This window comes from Sinohyriopsis cumingii, chromosome 19 (assembly GCF_028554795.1).
Source record: "Sinohyriopsis cumingii isolate HCF-2022 chromosome 19, ASM2855479v2, whole genome shotgun sequence".
NCBI classification, from domain to species: Eukaryota; Metazoa; Mollusca; class Bivalvia; order Unionida; family Unionidae; genus Sinohyriopsis; species Sinohyriopsis cumingii.
The window spans coordinates 38502255-38523261 of NC_142979.1; the positions used below are offsets into that span (position 1 = coordinate 38502255).

General features: G+C 34.9%; 1 protein-coding gene and 1 long non-coding RNA gene across 2 annotated transcripts in view; one reads left to right on the forward strand and one right to left on the reverse strand.

Moving 5' to 3' along the window:
* The window catches only part of LOC149775523 (putative RNA-binding protein 19), a 78089-nt gene that overhangs the window by 40292 nt on the left and 16790 nt on the right, over positions 1–21007 (reverse strand). The window contains exons 8-15 of the mRNA XM_089943033.1: positions 19532–19591; positions 15173–15251; positions 13057–13128; positions 10267–10358; positions 9310–9348; positions 8648–8723; positions 7411–7541; positions 5772–5832 (exon numbers count right to left, since the gene is read on the reverse strand). Coding sequence (XP_089799159.1) covers positions 5772–5832; positions 7411–7541; positions 8648–8723; positions 9310–9348; positions 10267–10358; positions 13057–13128; positions 15173–15251; positions 19532–19591 — 610 coding nt within the window. The remainder of the gene's footprint in view (positions 1–5771; positions 5833–7410; positions 7542–8647; positions 8724–9309; positions 9349–10266; positions 10359–13056; positions 13129–15172; positions 15252–19531; positions 19592–21007) is intronic.
* LOC149775524 (uncharacterized) overlaps positions 1–21007 on the forward strand; it is a 44046-nt gene that overhangs the window by 15628 nt on the left and 7411 nt on the right. Inside the window, exon 2 of the long non-coding RNA XR_016416445.1 lies at positions 7032–7088. This is a non-coding gene — a long non-coding RNA (uncharacterized LOC149775524). The remainder of the gene's footprint in view (positions 1–7031; positions 7089–21007) is intronic.

Consider the following 21007-nt stretch of genomic DNA (forward strand, 5'->3'; position numbering starts at 1 on the left):
GTTATCTTTAATTAGGTTTAAGTGAAATGTGTGTTATCTTTTAATTCAGTTTAAGTGAAATGTGTGTTATCTTTAATTCGGTTTAAGTGAAATGTGTATTATCTTTTAACGTGGTTTCAATCAAACAAACATAAATGTCATATGCTCTCTTCTAATCAACTGCAACAAAAGCCAATTTACTGTAACAGTGATACATAGTGCGCTTCTGTGAGGACCAACTTAAGTGCTTATAGTGCAGCCAAGCTGGCTATAAGACATTTGTCGTGAACTTATTATTCCCTTGACACAATGACACAAGATAATTATGAGATTGTCTCCAGCCAAATAAAATCCATAATATGTGATGACATCCTATTAACATTTGGGTGTGGTTCAGCTTAACTTCTTTTTAAAATCACTCACTGTAGACAACTGCAGAGTTTTTTCCTTTGGATGTGGAATGTGCTTTATAATTTGCAGTGATGTATTTAAAAATAACTTGTTAAAGTTTTAATAAAATGTATATATTTTTTCCTTTTTTTCAGTTGATTTTTTTTCTCCATGTGTAATGCTATTGGAGAATTTGCCCACTGTTCTGCAGTACAAACAATAGAGTCAGTTACTGCCATGTGCTATCAATGAAGAAATGTATTTTAACATAAAAAGTCTCTATACTGAAGAATTAACCACTGCAACCATACTGATTGGTTTGGCGGCTGCTGTTTAGGAGATTTATGATAGCTATGAAGATTTAGTTCATTAAAATGTGGGTTTCTTTTTTACAATGGATACACATGCTTGGATACTGGAAGGGAGGCAACTCAAACTTCACCAATACATGAGTTTGTGAGCACTGCATGTAAACCTGCTTTATATTAAAAGCCTGCCATCAATTTAATAACTTTGAGTGACCTATTACAAGCTAACATACATTAATGCAAACACTGATTATAAAAACATCTGTGTATGACAAGGGAGATCATATTTCTCAAGCATCAATGAAAGCTGCAAGCTCTGCTCTTCCAACCAACTGTTGGAGTCTCCCTCCCTTTCTCATTCCCTTGCTTAAGCATTCATCAATGCACTACTCATAAATTGTCAAAGATGAGGTGTATTCAGGCAACAAGGACAACAAATTGAGATATACAGAATTGTAAACTAAATTACTATTATGCCACAAAATGATAGATAAGTTAAGATTAAAGTGGATTATTAAAATTATGCATTACAATGTGATTTCATAATTTTTTATTGCCTATAGTTAACAGACAATATGTCTGATCACATACAAACTACATGTTGTGAACTAATAGCATTAATAAGTACAAATGTTAGGCACATTATTATAGTTTATCAAAGTTTCAACTGAATATGCAGAACATGTAGAAGTATATTTGACTTCCAAACATTTTAGCACATGAAGTCATAACAGTCATAACTAGAAAAGTGGTGCCTAAGATATTGTCATTCACTGGCCAAAGATTTTTTAAAATACAAATTCCAAGAAAACACTCTAACCTGAAATAATCAATTATTAAAGTAAATTTACCTTATCAATGTATGTGACGAGTCCTTCCACTACCTCACAATTCCAGTCCTCCCAAGTGTTAAAGATGTCTTACTGGTTATACATTATGAAGGATGTAACTTGGGAACAGCTTGGTATGGACCACTCACATTACAACTCGTTTTAAGGACCAGTCCATGTTTATGCTGAAGAAGTACCTTGTGACCAAGAGTTTAGTTCCATGCAATTTTTCTGATATTATACAGCTACAGATCTGTATTGCCACTTAGAACCATGATACTATTAGTTTAAAAGGTGGACTTGTTTAACCTCATCAAAACCCATGGCAGGTTTCATTTCAGGCATAGGAACAAAAACCTCTGTCAAGGTCGGAAAGGTCTTAATCCTAGGCACTATCCTTCTTTCCACAATGACAAAACATGTCAGAAATCCTGGAATGGCAGCCCTTGATCGTATGCAGGTCTTACTTTTCTGTTCAAAAGCTAAAGAATGAAGTTGGCAATTTGTGATACAGAGTTTTTATAGGAGTGATGTTCTCTGCCCCATCTCATCAGTCAACCTGATCTTGATGCTGATACAACAGAGGACTGGGTTGAAGGTTGGATATGGCTGAATGGGTTATTCTGTGCGACTTACTTGACTGTACAGCAAGTCCACAAGGTCACCCAGCCTACCTTAGATGTGGAATTTAATGTAGATTTACTGATGATGACACCACTGAGAAAATACCAAACAAGGGGGCAAAGATCTTGGTATTTATTTCTCTTGCCTCTGGAGATAAGTGAAGACAAAGCAATTGCTGGAAAGAATCAGAAAACCTTTTCTGGACAGTGTCTCTGCTGCAATCAAAAGGCATTCACTAAGGCTTTTATCTCCAAGAGGTTGATGTGCATGGACCAATCTTGAAGGAACCAAACCTCATTTACTTCTTGGACTGAGGACAAGAGATGGGCATCTCAGCCAGGTGTACTGGTGTATGTGCAAATCCTTATTTCCAACAGCTGATCTTCAAGTGGAATAACCACTGTTAAGCCATGAAAGGTCCTATATTTTTGCAGAGATGCACCTTGTGTAACCCAGATCTGTGCTCATTTGGTTGCAAAGTTTCACCACTACAATAGAATAACCATCTACAGGAATCTCATAAGCAGGTGCCCTAAAACAAGAGGATCTGTAGCCTAATTGAGAAAACCCATGGGAGAAACAAATTTTCAGGCTGATATCAACTCTTCAAGAGGATGAAAGACACAGTGAAGATGATCTTCAGGACACATTCTTGACAAAGGCAAATGCAACTGAGAGAAGTTCTGAACTCCACATCCAAATTTGTGAAAAGCTGGGGAATGTGATGGTTTTCATGTTGCTCAAATATGTTTTTGGAGAATGTTGTCCACACAAGTGAATATCTGAGATGTGGCATTGATTCCGAAATGTGCACAACTGGTCCACAACTTTAGTGAACAACACTGGATTGAAAACCTGACTGATAGGGAGGTTCTAGAACTGGTGTACAGTGCCAGTGAAAGCAAATGTTGTGAATCTGTTAAGACTTGAGAATGGGAACATGAAGGTATGTAATTTGGAGATGAAAACTAACAACTGAGTGTGTCCCTCCAGGGCTGATCTCTGGGTTTATATTCTAAGCTAGTGGTTGGAGTAATCCTAGTGCATGTGTCACAAATGATTTTTACTGCCCTTAGCTGGGGAGAGATTATATGGTGACATGTGGAAGTCCTCTTCCCATCAGGATGTCTAAAAGGGACTCACGACCAGGGTGATATTTTCTATAAAGAGTCTAATTGGAGAAGAAACTGGACAGAGTCATCTTTTTTCACCTTTTGCACCATTGTGTCTTGCTCGGGGAAACTTGGTCCCTGCCAAAATAAGGTTTGGAGGATGCTTTCTTTATAGGGAGTGCCATAATGGAGCCTTTCTTTTTAGTTGTCTAATTAATTATAACAAAATAATACTGTTTCGGTGGCCTAAGTGGTTAGAGAGCCAGCCTTGAATGCAGAAGGTTGTAGGTACGAACCTCAGCCAAACCATACCAAAGACTTATAAAAATGGTACTGGTGCTTGGCGCTCAGCATTAAAAGGCTAGTGTTAGGTCTGGTCAGCCTAATGTCAGGATAATGTGACTGGGTAGGACATGATGCCCCAGTGTTAGACATCACTATAAACTGCCACACTGCTGACATTGTAGTGATATGTACCTCCCAGTCATGATGTATAATGCTAATGCCATAGTCACATGTAGAATCTTATGCAGTCTGTTTAATGGCAAACCATGTTTTAAATCAGAACTAAAAATTATGTTGAGATTATGTTCAGCTGCTATTTCTCTGGTCTACTTTGGGAACCTGTGGCAGGGACATGTGGATTAAAAGGCATCTCTTTGAGCTAGATGACATTTGACTGCTGTACAGAAGCCATAAGCCATGCACACAAATGACTCAAAGATCTATCTGTCTATCAGAGGTCTCAATCCAGGCATGTTTAAATGAAGAGGTCTCAATCCAGGCATGTCTAAAAGAAGAGGTCTCAATCCATGCATGTCTAAAAGAAGAGGTCTCAATCCAGGCATGTCTAAAAGAAGAGGTCTCAATCCAGGCATGTCTAAAAGAAGAGGTCTCAATCCAGGCATGTCTAAAAGAAGAGGTCTCAATCCATGCATGTCTAAAAGAAGAGGTCTCAATCCAGGCATGTCTAAAAGAAGAGGTCTCAATCCAGGCATGTCTAAAAGAAGAGGTCTCAATCCAGGCATGTCTAAAAGAAGAGGTCTCAATGGTGGTCTCAATGGAGGGATTCAGGTTATGCTCAGCTTGTTGAAAGATCAGCACTGTGACCAAATGAAGCATTGAACCAAAGCTATGACATTGCAGACATTGTTGAGAGTCTATAGGAAACGAGCAAGAAAGTTTTGTTAAAGGTTGGGCTAAATTTTGAAAGCAGTTGTTGTGAGAAGAAAGGACTTTTGTTGTTGGAGTTGCCTCACAATTTAGTACAAGATGTCAGTGACTTGGGCAGATTGTAATAACTGTTTGAAGGCCAGATGGGTCTTTCTGGTGCACATGTCAATGAATGTGAGAACTCTATAGAAGGCCACTGAGAAAACAGAAGGGGGAGAACATAACTCTGAAGCAGTAGCTGTTAACTTTTTATAAGAAGTCACTGAAGAATGAACCTTCCCCAGACAATGTCAGAGGTGAGGAGTAAGAGAAGAATTATGTGGGGGTAGTTAAGAGTGACAGGGGGAAGCAGTTTGTCAAGGATAATAAACTAAGCTGGGAGTCATTTCATGTCAGGAAATAGTGACAGATCACCAGAACCAGAATATGCATGTGGTATGGAGCTCTCCAGGGCTGGTTTATATGGACTTTTGTACTCTGACAGGGAGTCTGTCCAGTGCTAGAATGATATGAAGACAGTGCTGACAATATGGAGTAAGTGAACACTGGAAATGTGTCTGGGTTCAAGGTAGCAAAGAAAGCCAGACTTTCTTCGTCAGCAACTTCTCAGCCTCAATTGTCTGAGAAATTAAGAAATGTGTTACCAAGGTGGCATCAGCTGCAGGGTTGATAGCACCTGTGCTGGTCTTGTCAGACCATTTTCTGGCTTTCTCTTTGGCCTGTGAAAACTGTCTAGAGTGTGGTCTGTCTGGCACCCTGTATATCCAATGCAGACGAGGTGATCATACTCTGAGAGCTTAAACATTCTGCAAGCCATATATCTAACTCTGTCCATTCTAAACTGTAATTAAAGAGAACAGAACACGGGCATATACAGGCAAAATCAACAGAGCATTGTACTAAGGTAACAGTGAAGTTTATACTAATAAATGGAATAAATGTTATAAACAATTTCTATTTGAGGAAATGGACGACTGAGATATAAAATATTTGTCTATGACAAAGATGGAGCTAAATTCAGTGAGTGAATAGATGGAGCATGCTTTCCGTATAACAAGAAAACTTCTTGCAGCACTAAAAGCTGAGAAGAAATATAAACGAGTGCAGACAAGGCACAAGTGGAAGCAGTAAATAACAAATGATGGGATCTGGCACCAAGATTACATTCTTGTCTGACTTAACTTGGGTAGTCAGATTTTTAGTGCTAAACAAGACAAAATGATAAAGTGTATTCTTGCTTGGGAGATTTGCTGGATTTGTTAGGAAGCAGAAGAACTCACAACATGTTATGATTGGGAAATGCACCTCAAAATGAAAGGGACACACACATGTATGGATTCACCTAGTTTTCTTACCTGTAATTTCTAAGTCATCTTCCTTCTTGGCTTTCCCTGACAAAATATGCATCATTCTTCCCTACAAAATACAAAATAAACTAGTTTGAAACAAGGATTCCCTTGAACAAATTGTGGAAAAGAAATGTATTATATTCTTATGAAAAATCTCTGCAATAATAAAAATACAAAACTTAAAGCTGTATATAAAATTAAAAAAACCAAGAGACTGACTCATTTTGTTAATTATGCATTGTAATATACATCTATATTATGTATTAAACTTTTGTTCATTACTGTAGGTTATATTAGTCATTTATAAATGACATATTATATAGATAACTTTAGAGCTGCCAACCCTCCAGACTCGCAATTAGTGAAAAATTATATCATGACTCTAGGTCCATCCACTTCAATGGTCAGAACTGCATCATATGAAAATCCCAAAATAAAACTAATATGTTATTTACACTGATTACAAGAATAAATTTATTTGCAGCCAAATTTACTGATGTACACCAACTTCAAAATTTGTCATCAATAGGATACTGTGGCAGAATGAACTTCCTCAATTGGGCTATCATAAATTTGCTTTCAAAACAGTTCAGGCTTCTTGTCTGCTGTTTCATCTTTGTGACTAAAATTGTTGCGAATTTTTAGCACCTAAGGAAGCGCTAAAGTTTGTCTTATTTTTCCTTACAATAGTAAATACTCTTTCACTGTCACTGTTGTTGATCTCCAACTGAGAAAGACAGGTTATTATATTCAACAAGAAAACTCACAAACAATGCTTCATCATTGGTGGTTTGCTGGACTTGAGTAGGTGGCATTATTTTCAGTAATATTAATACTGCACATTTTTTCTTTCTTTTCTTTATGCTTACTGATCTCATTACACATATCAATTTAAGGCAGTGAGTGAAAAAGATGACCAGCAGATACTGTATACATGTGCACCGAAATGATGTAAACTACTTCATCATTCTTTTCTTCCCATCAAAATGGGTTCAAGTAAAAGAAATATATGTATAAGATAATATTTTATTACAGTCATGATGTTGAATTATCAAACAGCTGAACTTTGTTGATTGCTCCGAATTTATCAGTAAGAAAATGGGGGTAGGTGGGACATTCTGCATCAGGTGTTCATTTTTTTGTTCAGTCAAAGCAAACATTATATCTACAAAAATTTGTTGAACTGAATATATTTTATGAATATTTTAACATTCTTGCTTTCTTTAGCCAGGAAATGTGACAAAAGTAATCCTTCTTTATGCACAGGTGTTGGACAGGATAAGAATTGTGTGGCAATCCTACACCATCGCTTATAAAGGTCAGGTACGTGTGGCAATCCTACACCAATGCTTATAAAGGTCAGAATTGTGTGGCAATCCTACACCAATGCTTATAAAGGATTCTATTAGTCTTTAGTCTCCATATCCTCTAACAATGGAAAACCAACAAAATTGTTTGAATTGCTCAAAAAAGAAAATGCACGCTGGGAACGATTTTGTTAGTTTAGCAGCTTCTTTGAGGACCAATACAGCTTGTAAAATGTGAGGGTCTGAGTGGAACTCATATTTTATATTAAAAAAATGTGGGGTAATTAAGTCTCCAGTTACCCCAGTAAGAAAAGCTTTATAAAGCTTTTGAGACTGACCTGAAACACTGTTCCATCCAGTTCAGCATATGCCTTTACAGCATGCTCGGGGATCATGTATGTTATGAATGCAAAACCTTTCAATTTCTTAGTAAAAGAGTCGATGGGCAAATGCACTTCTGTCAATGGACCTAGAACAGGAATAAACACAAGTTAATGTAATTCTATTATGATAAGCTTTTTGTACAAAGTGTGATCATTTTAAAAATATCACCAACTTCTGTGATGAATGACATTTTAAAGGATGCTATGACACTTGAGAAGTATGCTGTAAATAATTAAAACTTTAATCAGCTCAAATCTTGATGAGCAAGTAATGGGCAAGAATAATTGCCCTTTGTCTATTGATCTAGATAAGGAAAGACGAGTTTTGTCTTTTAGTAGGGCTGGATTTGCAGGCTAATATTCCTTATGTAATGTGATTGGAGAACATACTCAAAAGAGAAATTTAAAGTTCATTAAAGAAACAACACATCTCTAAAGAAAAAAAATTGTACAAAAATATTTAGTATTAAGGTCTTTGGGGGATTCTTAAATATTACTGGTGCATATTTTCAAGCACCTCATCGAAATGGAATTTTGAACAACAACAAAATATGAATAAACATAAGGAAATTATGTAAATGAATGTCAGGTGATAAGCATGTTAGAAAGTATCAAATAAAACACTGAAGTAAATGGAAATGTTCTGAAAATGTACAGCCATGTAAATGGTAATTAATTTGTCATCAACTTGGGTTTATCTTCTAGGAATTACCATATATTCAAAGTTATCAGAAATTATGTATGGCTCTATCAATCTGTAAATAAGGTTAAATCAATATGAACTTTTTACAAACTGATAAATATCATTTTTACTTCAATAAAATCATAGATACATCAAAGCATCAATCACAATAAAAACTAAGAGCTGATGAAATAATGGTGTAATTAAAAGAATGCATTTAAGATTGCAATTAAAATGTAAGAACATATCTGGCAGTATGAATTGTTTTAACAATTCGAAAATAAACTCCAGAAATAGCTTGCATTGAGCAGCATACTGTATTATTTCATATGATTAATAAAATGTTATTTCTGGCAAAAATTAATTCGAGATTGCATTCACTAAACAAATGCAGTAATTTTACATTACTCAATGATATTACAAATAAGACACTGTTTGGCATCATATCATACTGCCACACAACTAATATAACAAATTCAAATGAAAATGTTACGGGATAAAATTACTTACCATATTTTTCAAACAATTTCGACAATTCTTCTTCAGTGCAGCAGTAGGCCAAGTTTCTAACAAACAGCCTTCCCGACTGTAGATAAACAAGGACTGCACATAATGACAACCATTAAAACCAAGAAATATGCTTTTCTTATAACTTGGCAAAAATTGCTGTATTTAACATTTAAAGGTTATTAGTTTTTCTTGTATCATCCCTTTGTTTTCAGATCACTTCAAAGAAGTAAAACTGATAAATGTAATAGAATATTTACATCTATAAATAATTGCATTAGTGAGATCTTTAAAACTGAAAAAAATACTGGATGAACAAAATTAGAAAAATTCAAAAGAAATGGCATAAAATTTGTGATTTACAATCTTAAAATTGTGAATTTTTAAAAACAATCTTAAATATGTATAAGATGCATAAATCTCAATAGATTTTATAACATTTAAAATTCTGTTGTTTTCTTCAGCCTTTTAACTTAAAAAATTCAAATACTGTACAGAAAAGAATTGTGAGAGTACTGTATTACAATGTTATGCACCACAAGTTATAACATTACTGAATACAGTGCATTGAAATACTCATATTAGTACCAAAATTAATTAGACAACCTTTTGTTTGTAATTTCTACACACAAAGCACAAGATATCATCCATGTGATTAAACTGACCTCAGCAATATCTTCATCTTCAATATTTGATTCTTGAAGCTAGAAAATAGAATAAGACAAATCATTTAGAAATAAAATATTTCCCACCAAGTTCCCTGCTTACTTCAAGTTTCTTACTGAAAGTATTATGTGTTCCTTCATTCTCAGCGTAAACAATTCTTATGCCAGTACCCAATGATCTATCACTCTCAATTAATACAACACTTATATTAATACAATACTTATGCTAGTACCCTATGTTCCTTCATTGTCAATTTATACAATACTTATGCTAGTACCCTTTGGTCCATCACTCTCAATTTATACACTACTTTTGCTAGTACCCTTTGGTCCGTCACTTCAATTTGTTCACTACTTAAGCTATTACCTTATGGTCCATCACTCTCAATTCGTACACTACTTATGCTAGTACCCTATGGTCCATTACTCTCAATTTATACAATACTCATGCTAGTACCCTATGGTCCATCACTCTCATTTTATACAATACTTATGCTAGTACCCTATGGTCCATCACTCTCAATTTATACAATACTTATGCTAGTACCCTATGCTCCATCACTCTCAATGTATACAATTCTCATGCTAATACCCTATGATCCATCATTCTCAATTTGTACAATACCTATGCTAGTACCCTATGGGCCATCACACTCAATTTATACAATTCTCATGCTAATACCCTATGGTCCATCATTCTCAATTTATACAATACTTATGCTAGTACCATATGGTCCATCACTTCAATTTGTTCACTACTTAAGCTATTACTTTATGGTCCATCACTCTCAATTCGTACACTACTTATGCAAGTACCATATGTGACAAAATTAAATTCCCTTTCAACATTATCCTGAACTGCTCCTGTGTCTCCTGTTCTTGCTTTAAATGTTTTTTCTTTCAATTTTCTTTTTTTCTATTAAAAAATAATGAGAAATGCTGTGACAAAACAGTTACCTTTTTTTCCCAAGGCTTTGTGGTGTCCTCAACAGTTGCTTCTGCTGTAGAGTCTTCTATCTCAGATTTTTTCAGGTAGATTCTCTTTCCACCTATGGTTAAAGCATATATATATATATATATATATATATATATATATATACACACACACACACACACACATTCAAACACACATGTAAATTGCAAAGAAGTTAAAGTACATTCTGAACAGATGTGGCCTGCTTGCATTTTTTTCTCCTTTGTCCAGGAATTTGAAGATTATTATTCCCCCCTTGCCAGTGTATCCTCCAGGGTGTAAAATGGAGGGCAAAATAAACCCTTGGTGTCAGAACTGGAGGTCAAATAAAAAATGTGGGGGTCAAAAATGTACTGACAAATTTTCATATGACTCATACTTTTTCAGCTTGAAATATGACATTGCAACTTGCACAACATACTCTCTCTCTCTCTAAACATACAAATAAATCAACATGCACAATTAACAAACAAATGCATTGTCCATTCAAAGAATAATTTTATTAGTTCATTTTTCTTTTAAAGTCGTACTTTTAAGAGTCTCCTTATAATCAATATGAAGCAATAGTATAGCCCAACACATTACATACAAGCCAATACAAAAAGCCAAATAAATCTTTTTAACAAAATGGCAATCAAATTACTGCCTTTCATAAAATGTGTACTATCATCGGTTTCATTTTACTTCGTCCTAAAACATAATTATCCAAATATCAAGGAGGATAATGATTCATCTTCTTTCTAATAAGTTACACTTGAACTTTAAGATCTATTTTTTATTGCAGCAAAGTTAAAAACCAACAAAATCTGCAATGACCCACTGACTTTGTAATCCAAATAACGCATTTGTCTCTGCATTTTTACTTATTTTTTTGTTGTGAAAGAATGTCTTGGGTTATAATGTGTTCTCCAGATATCTTGTGATGAACGAGGGCAGATTTTTTAAAATTCTAAAACCCTGTCAAGAAAGGATTATCCACTTTTGCAGTCTTCGCAATCACGCAATCATAAGTCACACCGGTAATCCTAATTTATGAATACTGTATTCAAGTCAAGGGCATTATTTTCTCCATTTTTCATTAAAGTTAGATCCACAGTTACTCTTTTGTGTTCTGCTTCTTTCATTTTCTTCACTAATGATTTTTAGCGCACGACGTTTTAATCTGGAGATCACTTTCTAGTGCAACATGCACTGAGATTAAACATCTAGATGACAGCTTGCTGAGCTCGATGGAAATCTTGTGAGAGCTCGCAAGATTAGGGGAAGCTACTCTGTCATAACATTGCCTATGCTAGTCTGGTTCATTATTTCGAATGTTCCCTGCGTTGCACTCTGCTATAAGAATAGAGGAGCACAAGGCGATGAACAAACAAAGCGGGGAACCAGTCAATGCATATGCTAGAAGTATATACGATGCCGTCCATTGTCCAATGCATTGGGTATTAAATAAAACCTGATCACATTATGAAAATTCTTTGTGTCAAAAAAAATGCACGACAACAAAATATCTGTGTGTCAATTTTCTCCAGCGTGCGTCCCTGACGCACAAATGTGCGTAAAGGGAAACGCTGCCCCTTGCATATGGTTACTATATGGACAAACAGACTAATCTCTATGTGTATGTGTGTGTGATTTGGATTTTTGAAATAGCTTTAGCAATTTTTCAGTCATATCACTATGATGTCTATATTGTGGCAGTTTATAGTGATGTCTAGCACTGGGGCATCATGCCACAGACACGTAGCAAGATGTCCCACCCAGTCACATTATCCTGACACCAGGCCGACCAGTCCTATCACTAACCTCTTGATGCCGAGCACCCAGCGAGGCAGCTGTTAATACCGTTTTTATAAGTTTTGGTATGACTCAGCCGGGGTTTGAACCCGCAATCTTGCATCCATTGTGGACACTCTAACCACTAGGCCACCAGAGCAGTTGCAGACTATTCTATCATCTAAACTGAGTTACATCCACCAGTTTAGGTGATGATACACTTATGGAAAAATGGATGGGTGAAAGAAGACATGGTGGGGATCACACTGGCTCTGAAGCTCTTTAAAGGGCTGTTCCAGTAAAACATAAATGGGACCCAGGGAAGGCACTTTTAATAAGGGGTATTCATCCATGGATGCAATTTAGAATTTTCTTATCATTTTAATATGAACTCTGTGAAATAAATGTACCACGGCATATGTTTTTTTAAAAACTGCCTTCCCTGTATGTTTAAATGGAACAGCCCTAAAAGGATGGAAATAAAAAGGAGGTGGGCTTATTACTCCTCACACTGATGATGCTCTGAGAACACACCATATCATTTATTAGGATCACAACTGTCTAATTTATCAAAGCCAGTACAAAGTCTTCAAAATTAATTTTTATCTCGTTTTCAAATTACAATTGCCCTTCACTATAAAATATCTTAGTGTACCACTGCTGCTCTTATAATATGGGTACTGCAATGGATTCTGTGAAATTTTGTTTTTCATTTCTACTTAATACATTTGACTGCAGCTTCATTCTTTGTTTATAAGAACCAACAATAATGTAATTTCATTTTGATTTTTTAATTAAATTAATTTTGTGTCACAATACACTATGATGTTGGAACATCTTTCAATATAAGACTCCCTCACTTACAATGTGGGTAACTTCCAAGCCTCCCACGAACAGTGTTATGACGAGGGAATAATCTAATTGAACCAACAGTTTGCATTAAATTGCACAAATCGGATGCATGACTCATTGATAGAAAAAGCACCAGCATATGTACTTACCAATGAAGTTCTTGTTTCTTCTCATTGCCTGATCTAAGTCCTTTTCATTAGCAAACTCTACATAGGCAATCCCTGAAACCAATTTCAAAGCAATATATATGTATGTGTGTGTATATATATATATATATATATATATATATATATATATATATATATATATATATATATATATATGTATGTATATATATATATATATATATATATATATATATATATATATATATATATATATATATATATATATATTTATCAACACTTCTCCAGGTGATGACTATTTTTTTCCATAATTGCCAAAGTGCATTTTATTGTAATATATAATAAATCAAAATATTATTGTGTCACTTAAGTTTTGTGAATTTATGTGATCTAGCATATTAGTAACATAAAATTAATGGTAGTTGTTTATTTGCTATCAGTGTCATACAACTTTCTTGCCAAATGCATACATGCCAACCCTGTGAGTGTAATTATTGCTATCATAAGTGGCAAAAAAGAACAATTTGAACATAAACAGTGTAATTTATATATTACATGCTGGAATTACAGTATGTACAAAAAAGATACATATATTTGTGCTACTAACCGTGATCTGCAGCTGGTCAAAATTCTTGTCACAAAGTGCAAAATCCATATGGATTAGAACCAGAATGAAAACACAAAATATACTAAAAATTATTATGTTCAGCATTCACTTTAACATGCCTATGTTTGTAACTTTCCCTGAATGATTGTGACTCTGCAATGAGCATGATCATGTACTCACAGTGATGCATTACATTATCCTCCATTTCATCTCTCAGAGTTTGTAAAGTGGTGTTGATTCTTTTTCTGAACTTATATGTTTTTAAGTGTAAAAATATCGAACTACTCAAAAAAGTTTCTGTCATACAACATCCATAACTCTCAATGTAAACCATTTTGCTAAAAATCTGGTACTATTTTCTTCAAATGTATAGACTGGTAAGCTAACTAACTAGCTTATCAGTGTGGCAAAGTTCGTATTTGAAAAAACCTGTCTATTTTCTTGGAAATGGGTCAGTCCCTATAAATAGCAAATAAGGAACACATTCTTATGCTTTTCTTACACAGCAGTCATCTGTTTCAGAATATTCTAAAATTTACATGAATGGAATTAAAGAGATGATAATAAAAATGACATAAACAACTTTTTATTACTTTATTCTTTTTCAAATGAACCAAATCAGCGTAATCATATACAGGCAAGTGTAAAACATAATTTGGTGAAAAAAGTGTAATGATTACACCAAAAGCATAATGGTTGGCATGTATGAATGCGTATGAAAGTTTAACTAACCTCCCACACATATTATTCTTTTGAACACAACAGCAGTCAAACCCATCTAACTGTAGGATCAAAGAATGAGCTTTTATTCTGGAAATAAATGCCACTATGTACCAATAATTCACTTCTTTTAAACTGAGTTTCAATAAAAGAGGATGAATGCAAAAGATCTGTTATCTGCATGGATTTATTTTACTCTGACTGTCATAGAAGCTCTTTTTATTTCAAATAAAAATTATCAATAATGAAAAACCAGTCATAATATTTCCAATAAATGAATACGTATTTGTTCTTTATTTAATTATTAGTATTGTCAGAATGACAATGATCACAATCACCTGAAGGCTTAGATGTAGCATGGGCCTAACCTTACCTGGCTATTGCAATAAGGTGTACCATGGTCCTAACCATACCTAGTTATTGCAATTAAGTGTAGCATGAGTCTAACCTTACCTGGCTATTGCAGTTAGGTGTCGCATGGGCCTAACCTTACCGGGCTATTGCAGTTAGGTGTAGCATGGGCCTAACATTTCCTGGCTACTGCAGTTAGGAGTAGCATGGGCCTAACCATATCTGGCTATTGCAGTTAGGTGTAGCAGGGGCCTAACCATATCTGGCTATTGCAATAAGGCATGAGTCTAACCATAGCTGGCTATTGCAACATAGTGAGAAAATTTCAGGCAACTATGTAGGAATTAATGGTCTATTTATTGTATACATTCTGTACTTAAAATATTGTATTGGTCTATGAAAGTTAATTAAGTGGAGTGAAAATGTTTGGTCCAAAATAGCAGTAAATATATTAACACTTGCCTATGGGTTTCTTCTTTACATTCCTTGGAATTCTGATGGATGAAGGCTTCAGCGGTTTGAAAAATTCCTTCACTGCTTTCTGAAAAGTCATTACAATTCCACTTCAATGATTTACAGAATGAATTTAATTCCAAAAATTGGAAACTAAATCATGGAAACAAATTCTACCAAGGGTAAGTCTTAAACATAAACAGAACTCAAAATGTTAACACTTTCTGGCATATGTGGAGAATGACGTAGCAACATTTAACATACAGTATTCACTGTATATGATGGGACATGAAAAAAATAAATTATTTTTTTTACCTACATCATGTGTCCCAAGACTTAGGAAATGAAATAAATTGTGTTCAATTTGTTCCACCCCCCAAACTGGCCACACCGCATGTTACAATAAAATAGATACACAAAATGCTTATTTGATAATATAATGAAAGGAACTAACTTTGTACTGTTATCGTTTATTTACTTTTTTGGTCGACATTAGCATTTTATTAAAGGAAAACTATATCCAAGAACTCAGTATAGGTAACGCATACATCCATAGTGTTATCACTTTCATCAGACAACACAACACAATGGTCATTGATGTGAATACTGAGAAAAAATCGTGTTTGGTTGTCCTCAAAGGTTTGAATGTCTTGAGAATGAAAAATGGATCTGGCAAAATCACATATGAATGAGAGAGTGAGAATTATCAACCCCATTGCTTGAAAGCACCTGCCATTCATGTGTGACACAGTGTAAGGTATAAAATAACCAAGAGTGTGTTATATCCAGGGTAACAATGACAATATCTCGCAAACAACAATCATTATTAGAAATACATTTAATGTGAGTACAAATAACAATCATTTTGATTCCATGGGTTACAAAAAGTATTATTAAAGCACGTTAATGTTGTGTATATTATTTCCATGAAGAACTCGATGCCCATTTGTGCTAATTATGACTAAGATGGCAAACAAATGAAAGCCCAGGTGTTGAATAAACACACCTTGTAAGAGCTATAAACTCATTGTCTGAACTTATCAGTAGAATATCAAATACAAAGTTAATTTATTACAAAGCATGCCGACCCCAGAAGCAGACTTTGGATTCCTTTTAGCGTGGAGATTTTAAAAAAAAAATATACATAGTTGGCCAGCATGGGGAAGCCAACTTTGATTTCTTTCTACTGGTTTTCACTGGGATTTTGAAAATAATTAGAAACAATGGAACACTTTGAAAGGATAACTTCTCAGACATTTACGCAAAAAGTGATCCCTTGCAGTCATTGTTATTGCATACATAGCATATATAAATGGGAATAGAAATAAAACAAAATAAAATACATAGATCTCTGCTGTTATGGATAAGTTTGTAGTGCGATACTCAAGTAGTGAAGAGGCCTTGCCTCGTGCATGGAAAGAAAATGCATTGCCTAATGCTTCACCTAAGAGGCCCATAGGTCGACCAAAAAAGCATGCTAGAGAGGAGGAGTGTGATGTAAAAAAACATGAACCAGCTGCAAAAAAACATAAAATTGGAGACTCCAGTCAGGAGACGATGCCTAGGAAAATGATGATGTCAGGCGAGGGCATTACAAGCGTTTTACATTAAAGCAAAAGGAGAAAGTTGTGAATTTCACAAAATTGCATGGAATTCGAGTAACAGCAAGACATTTCAAAATCCTCAAATCAACCATTGCAAATTGGTCAAAAATAGATTTTTCTCAGCAGCTGAATGGATGGGGACATATAGCAAGGAGTGGGAAACCAGAATCATATGGCAATGAGTTAGATGGAAAAAGTGCAAAGTGGGTTCTCGTCCAGTGCGATCTGCAGACACCTGTTAGTGTGGACACTATATGTGCTTTTGCCAAGGAATTGGTGTCAAGTGAACATCCAGAAACTGAGTTTCAAACCAGTAGCAATTGGGCAACAAGTGACACAACCTCATGATTTGTTCACAAACAATAATGGCCCAGTGTCTCCCAGACGATTTGGGGAGAAAATAAAATTATTCCATGAATTGATAAAGGCAAGAAGAGAAGAAGACGATTTTGAAGACAATATGATTACTGACATGGATGAAACTCCTGTTTACTTTGAGCTTATTCCCGAATGAACTGTCAATACGAAAGATGATAAAAGTGTGAGAATTCATATGACTGGTGCGGATAAAAAGCATCTAACCTTAGTACTTGCAGTTTCCGCAGGAGATGTGTTGCCGCCAATAATAATTTTTCATGGTGTGAGGGAGCTAAAAGATATTCAGGCACCAAAAGGATGGTTCATACGTGTGCTGGAGAAGGGTTGGGTTGATGAGGAGATGCTGCTGCAGTGGATTAAAGAGATATATATCAAGTATACAGGAAAGGAAAGGAACGATTTCTTTTAGTGATGGATTCATTCCAGGCACATATTACATGTGCATGCCAGGCAACAGCATCTTTTGTCACAGCTCACATATTTCTTTCAAAAGTGAAACCTCTGATCTCATGGCTGAAATTGTCATGAGGTACACTTTATCTTTTGAGATCCTTAGAGCATGCCAAGCATATTACCAACTTTAGTCATGAGACAAGGGCTTGGGCAGTTGAATCCTCTTTCCCTGGCTTCACTGACTGAATAAGTTGACGTCAGACTCCATAACACTTCTTTGTGCAAGTCCAATAGCATTTGAGCACATAAAATGGTCCTGCATCACCTGCTCCCTAGACCAATCAACTGGAGGAAAAAGTATGGATGAACACTCTTTGAATGACCACTGATGGCGCTGACAATACCTTTATACACAACACTATGCTGGCCTTGTCAATGAATAGCCTATAATACCCTAGATATAAATTAATTTTATCAGAGTTATGGGATAGGATCACATCACATCCAGAGACAGCTGAAACTGAATAAACAACCACAGATGGAGGTAAAGGCAAGAGTTACTACGCTTTGTGTAAATGGTATATTGATCAGATGAAATTTTCATCTTTCCACAAATCACTGGATTAGAGAGATAGTGGAGTACTCTTCTAATGTAAATGTGATTGGGGGACGTATTCAAAACAGGTATTTCTTTGGGCTGTTTCAGAATCAGAATTTTCATCAACACCATGACTTATCCAGTTTGAAAAACCACTTAAACAGTTTCCCCACTGTCCACGAAGGTTATGACAGAACTGACAGCTGCTCTAAAGCTGCCAGCATATAAACAGGTAGATTAAATTAGTTGTAAATATAACAGATGATTCAGTGACATATATCACATGACTGGTCTCAGAGTTTTAAAGCAATGAAATGTACGAAAAGTGGACACATTCAGTGGATAAGCAATACAATGAAAACTTAAATGCAAATTCTTAATATGTAAGGAAAATTACTAGTGAAACCTTTTTCATATATTTTTTAATCCTGTGATTTCACATGTGAAAATAAAATAATTCCATCATGCATTTTAATGCTTGATTGTGGGTGCCATGAGAAGCTATACATGCGGCAAAAGAACACCCTAGCATTACATTTCAGACATGGGAATTAATTTTTACTGACAATAAGTAACTCGACCCTGTTCACATCTATGAAGTTATTTCCTTTTCTAAACCTGCTGTGATGCATTGCTGAACTAGACTTGCATTGTGGTCAGAGAGTTAAAAATGTGACAGATTAGGTCATCCCAGTCCTACTCCTGACCTCACTCAAGTTGCAGGCATTTATATGATCAGCCTATGAAAGTGAGATGAACTTACAAAAGGGGGGTGGGGTAATGTGATGAAGAGTGAGATTCGTCTTCTGAGCTTTGATTCTGGAGCTTGTTTGGTATACAGTAAAGAGAAGTGTTTCATTTCCTGCATATAATACTTTAATAATGGTGACATTTCATCTTGAAGTATCAAATATATTTTAACTACACAATGAAATATATCCAGTATTAAAACTGGAAAAGAAAATATTCTCTCTCTCTCTCTCTCTCTCTCTCTCTCTCTCTCTCTCTCTCTCTCTCTCTCTCTATATATATATATATATATATATATATATATATATATATATATATATATTCAAAGAATTGTAAAATTCAGATATAAAACTGGCATTTAAGTAAATATGTGTGTGGTTCGTGACAAAAGTACAATCTTAAATATCCAATTTTCTAATCTCCTAATCCCACCCACCCACCAAGAGCCATTGTGGCTCAGTGCTTAGCTTACCAGATATGTGCCAGCAAGGATATGGGTTTGAATCCTACAATCTGATCAGACTGGGTAGGTTGCCATAAAGTATCCTTGAGTATGGCAATTTACTGCAGTTCTCTCAGTACTAAATAAGCTGTGTTTCTGTGCTGCAAGACAATAAACCCCTCCCCATCCTTCCATTTACTCACCTCTCCAGCAATAACAGGTAAACCCTTTAGTTTCAAAGCATACTTCTTTTGCGGGACTGTCTAAAAATGGAGAAAAATGGTTCACTTAAAAAATAAAATGCATATACATGTGATAATTCTTTTCTTTTCTTTAGTAAACCATGTTCCCACACATTGAATGCTGTAGAGAAATTTATGAAATGATTGAAATAAAAAGGCAACCAAACTAAAATTGTTATAAATTCTTTTTTTCTTAGAATGTCACATTGTGAAAATATCATCTTTTTATGATCATAAACAAGATATTCTTCTCAACCTAAATATTCATGAAAGATCTGGAATGTGGTGAAATATTTCCAAATGAAGATGGCAGCAAATATGGGAACCAGCTAGGATTTACAAAACGATTTTTAACTACCATAATTTGGTATGTATAACAAGCAATTATTTTACCCAATTTCTTATTTTCGGAGGAGTGAGGTAATTAAATTGTTTTTCAGAAAAACAAAAAGATTTACTTTTTGCAGGTCAGCCTATTGAAAAGATTGAGGCAGTAAAGCCGACTACACATCATATTTCCTCATGGTAAAAAAACCGTTTACTAGCCTTATTAAAGAATTAAATAAATACAAACCTCCATAGTCATATTTTTGACTGCTTATTGTAATAAACTCATTTTATTTCATATCACTGTTTATCTTTCTGCTCGACAACTGGAGCAGAAATACACGTGCAAATGGCTGGTAATTTGTTGTTCTACTGTCACAGTTACATTAAAGCTGTACAAGGTATCACGCTGAAGTGGAATAAATCATTTACTGTACCTGCAAATTTTCAATATTTGATAACTCTAACAAATTTCGACTTCATTGATTAATTTCTTTTTTTCTCTGTTGAAATGAAAATGAATATTTAGAAATTAAACAGTGTTAATATTCCTATTAGCAGCACATTTATGGGACATCCTTTTCCTTAAAGAACCAGCTTAATGTATCATCCATTCAAGTGATGATATTTGAGCAAAAAGCTTGTGTAAATTTTATCTTGACAACAGTTCACGTCTGCAGTCTTAAGCTCTCTAACTACCACACATGCGCCAAGATGAATTCATTCTTCTAGTTTCCACATAAATTTGACAGACATGTGTTACATGTGTGATTACTTCTTTGCTTCATTTAATGATGTTAATTTATGTTAATATATATGGTAGAATGTAATGCCAGGTGTTAACCCATGCAAGTTTTTCTAACCATTGACACCTTTGTACTGGCCAACAAAAATGTGTCAGATCTTTTAATTTAAAGTGTAACAACTATATTAGAAAGAGCAAAGATCAGACGAAATTCATCCCACCTATACGAAATGCAACATGCACTTACTACCAAGGGTAACCTTCTTTGGTTAGAATGGAGATGCTATTTGACTTGCTGAGAAAACAACACAGCCCTCTAAATGATCATTCTTGGGATTTAACTAAGTGGAGTTTATATGGATAAA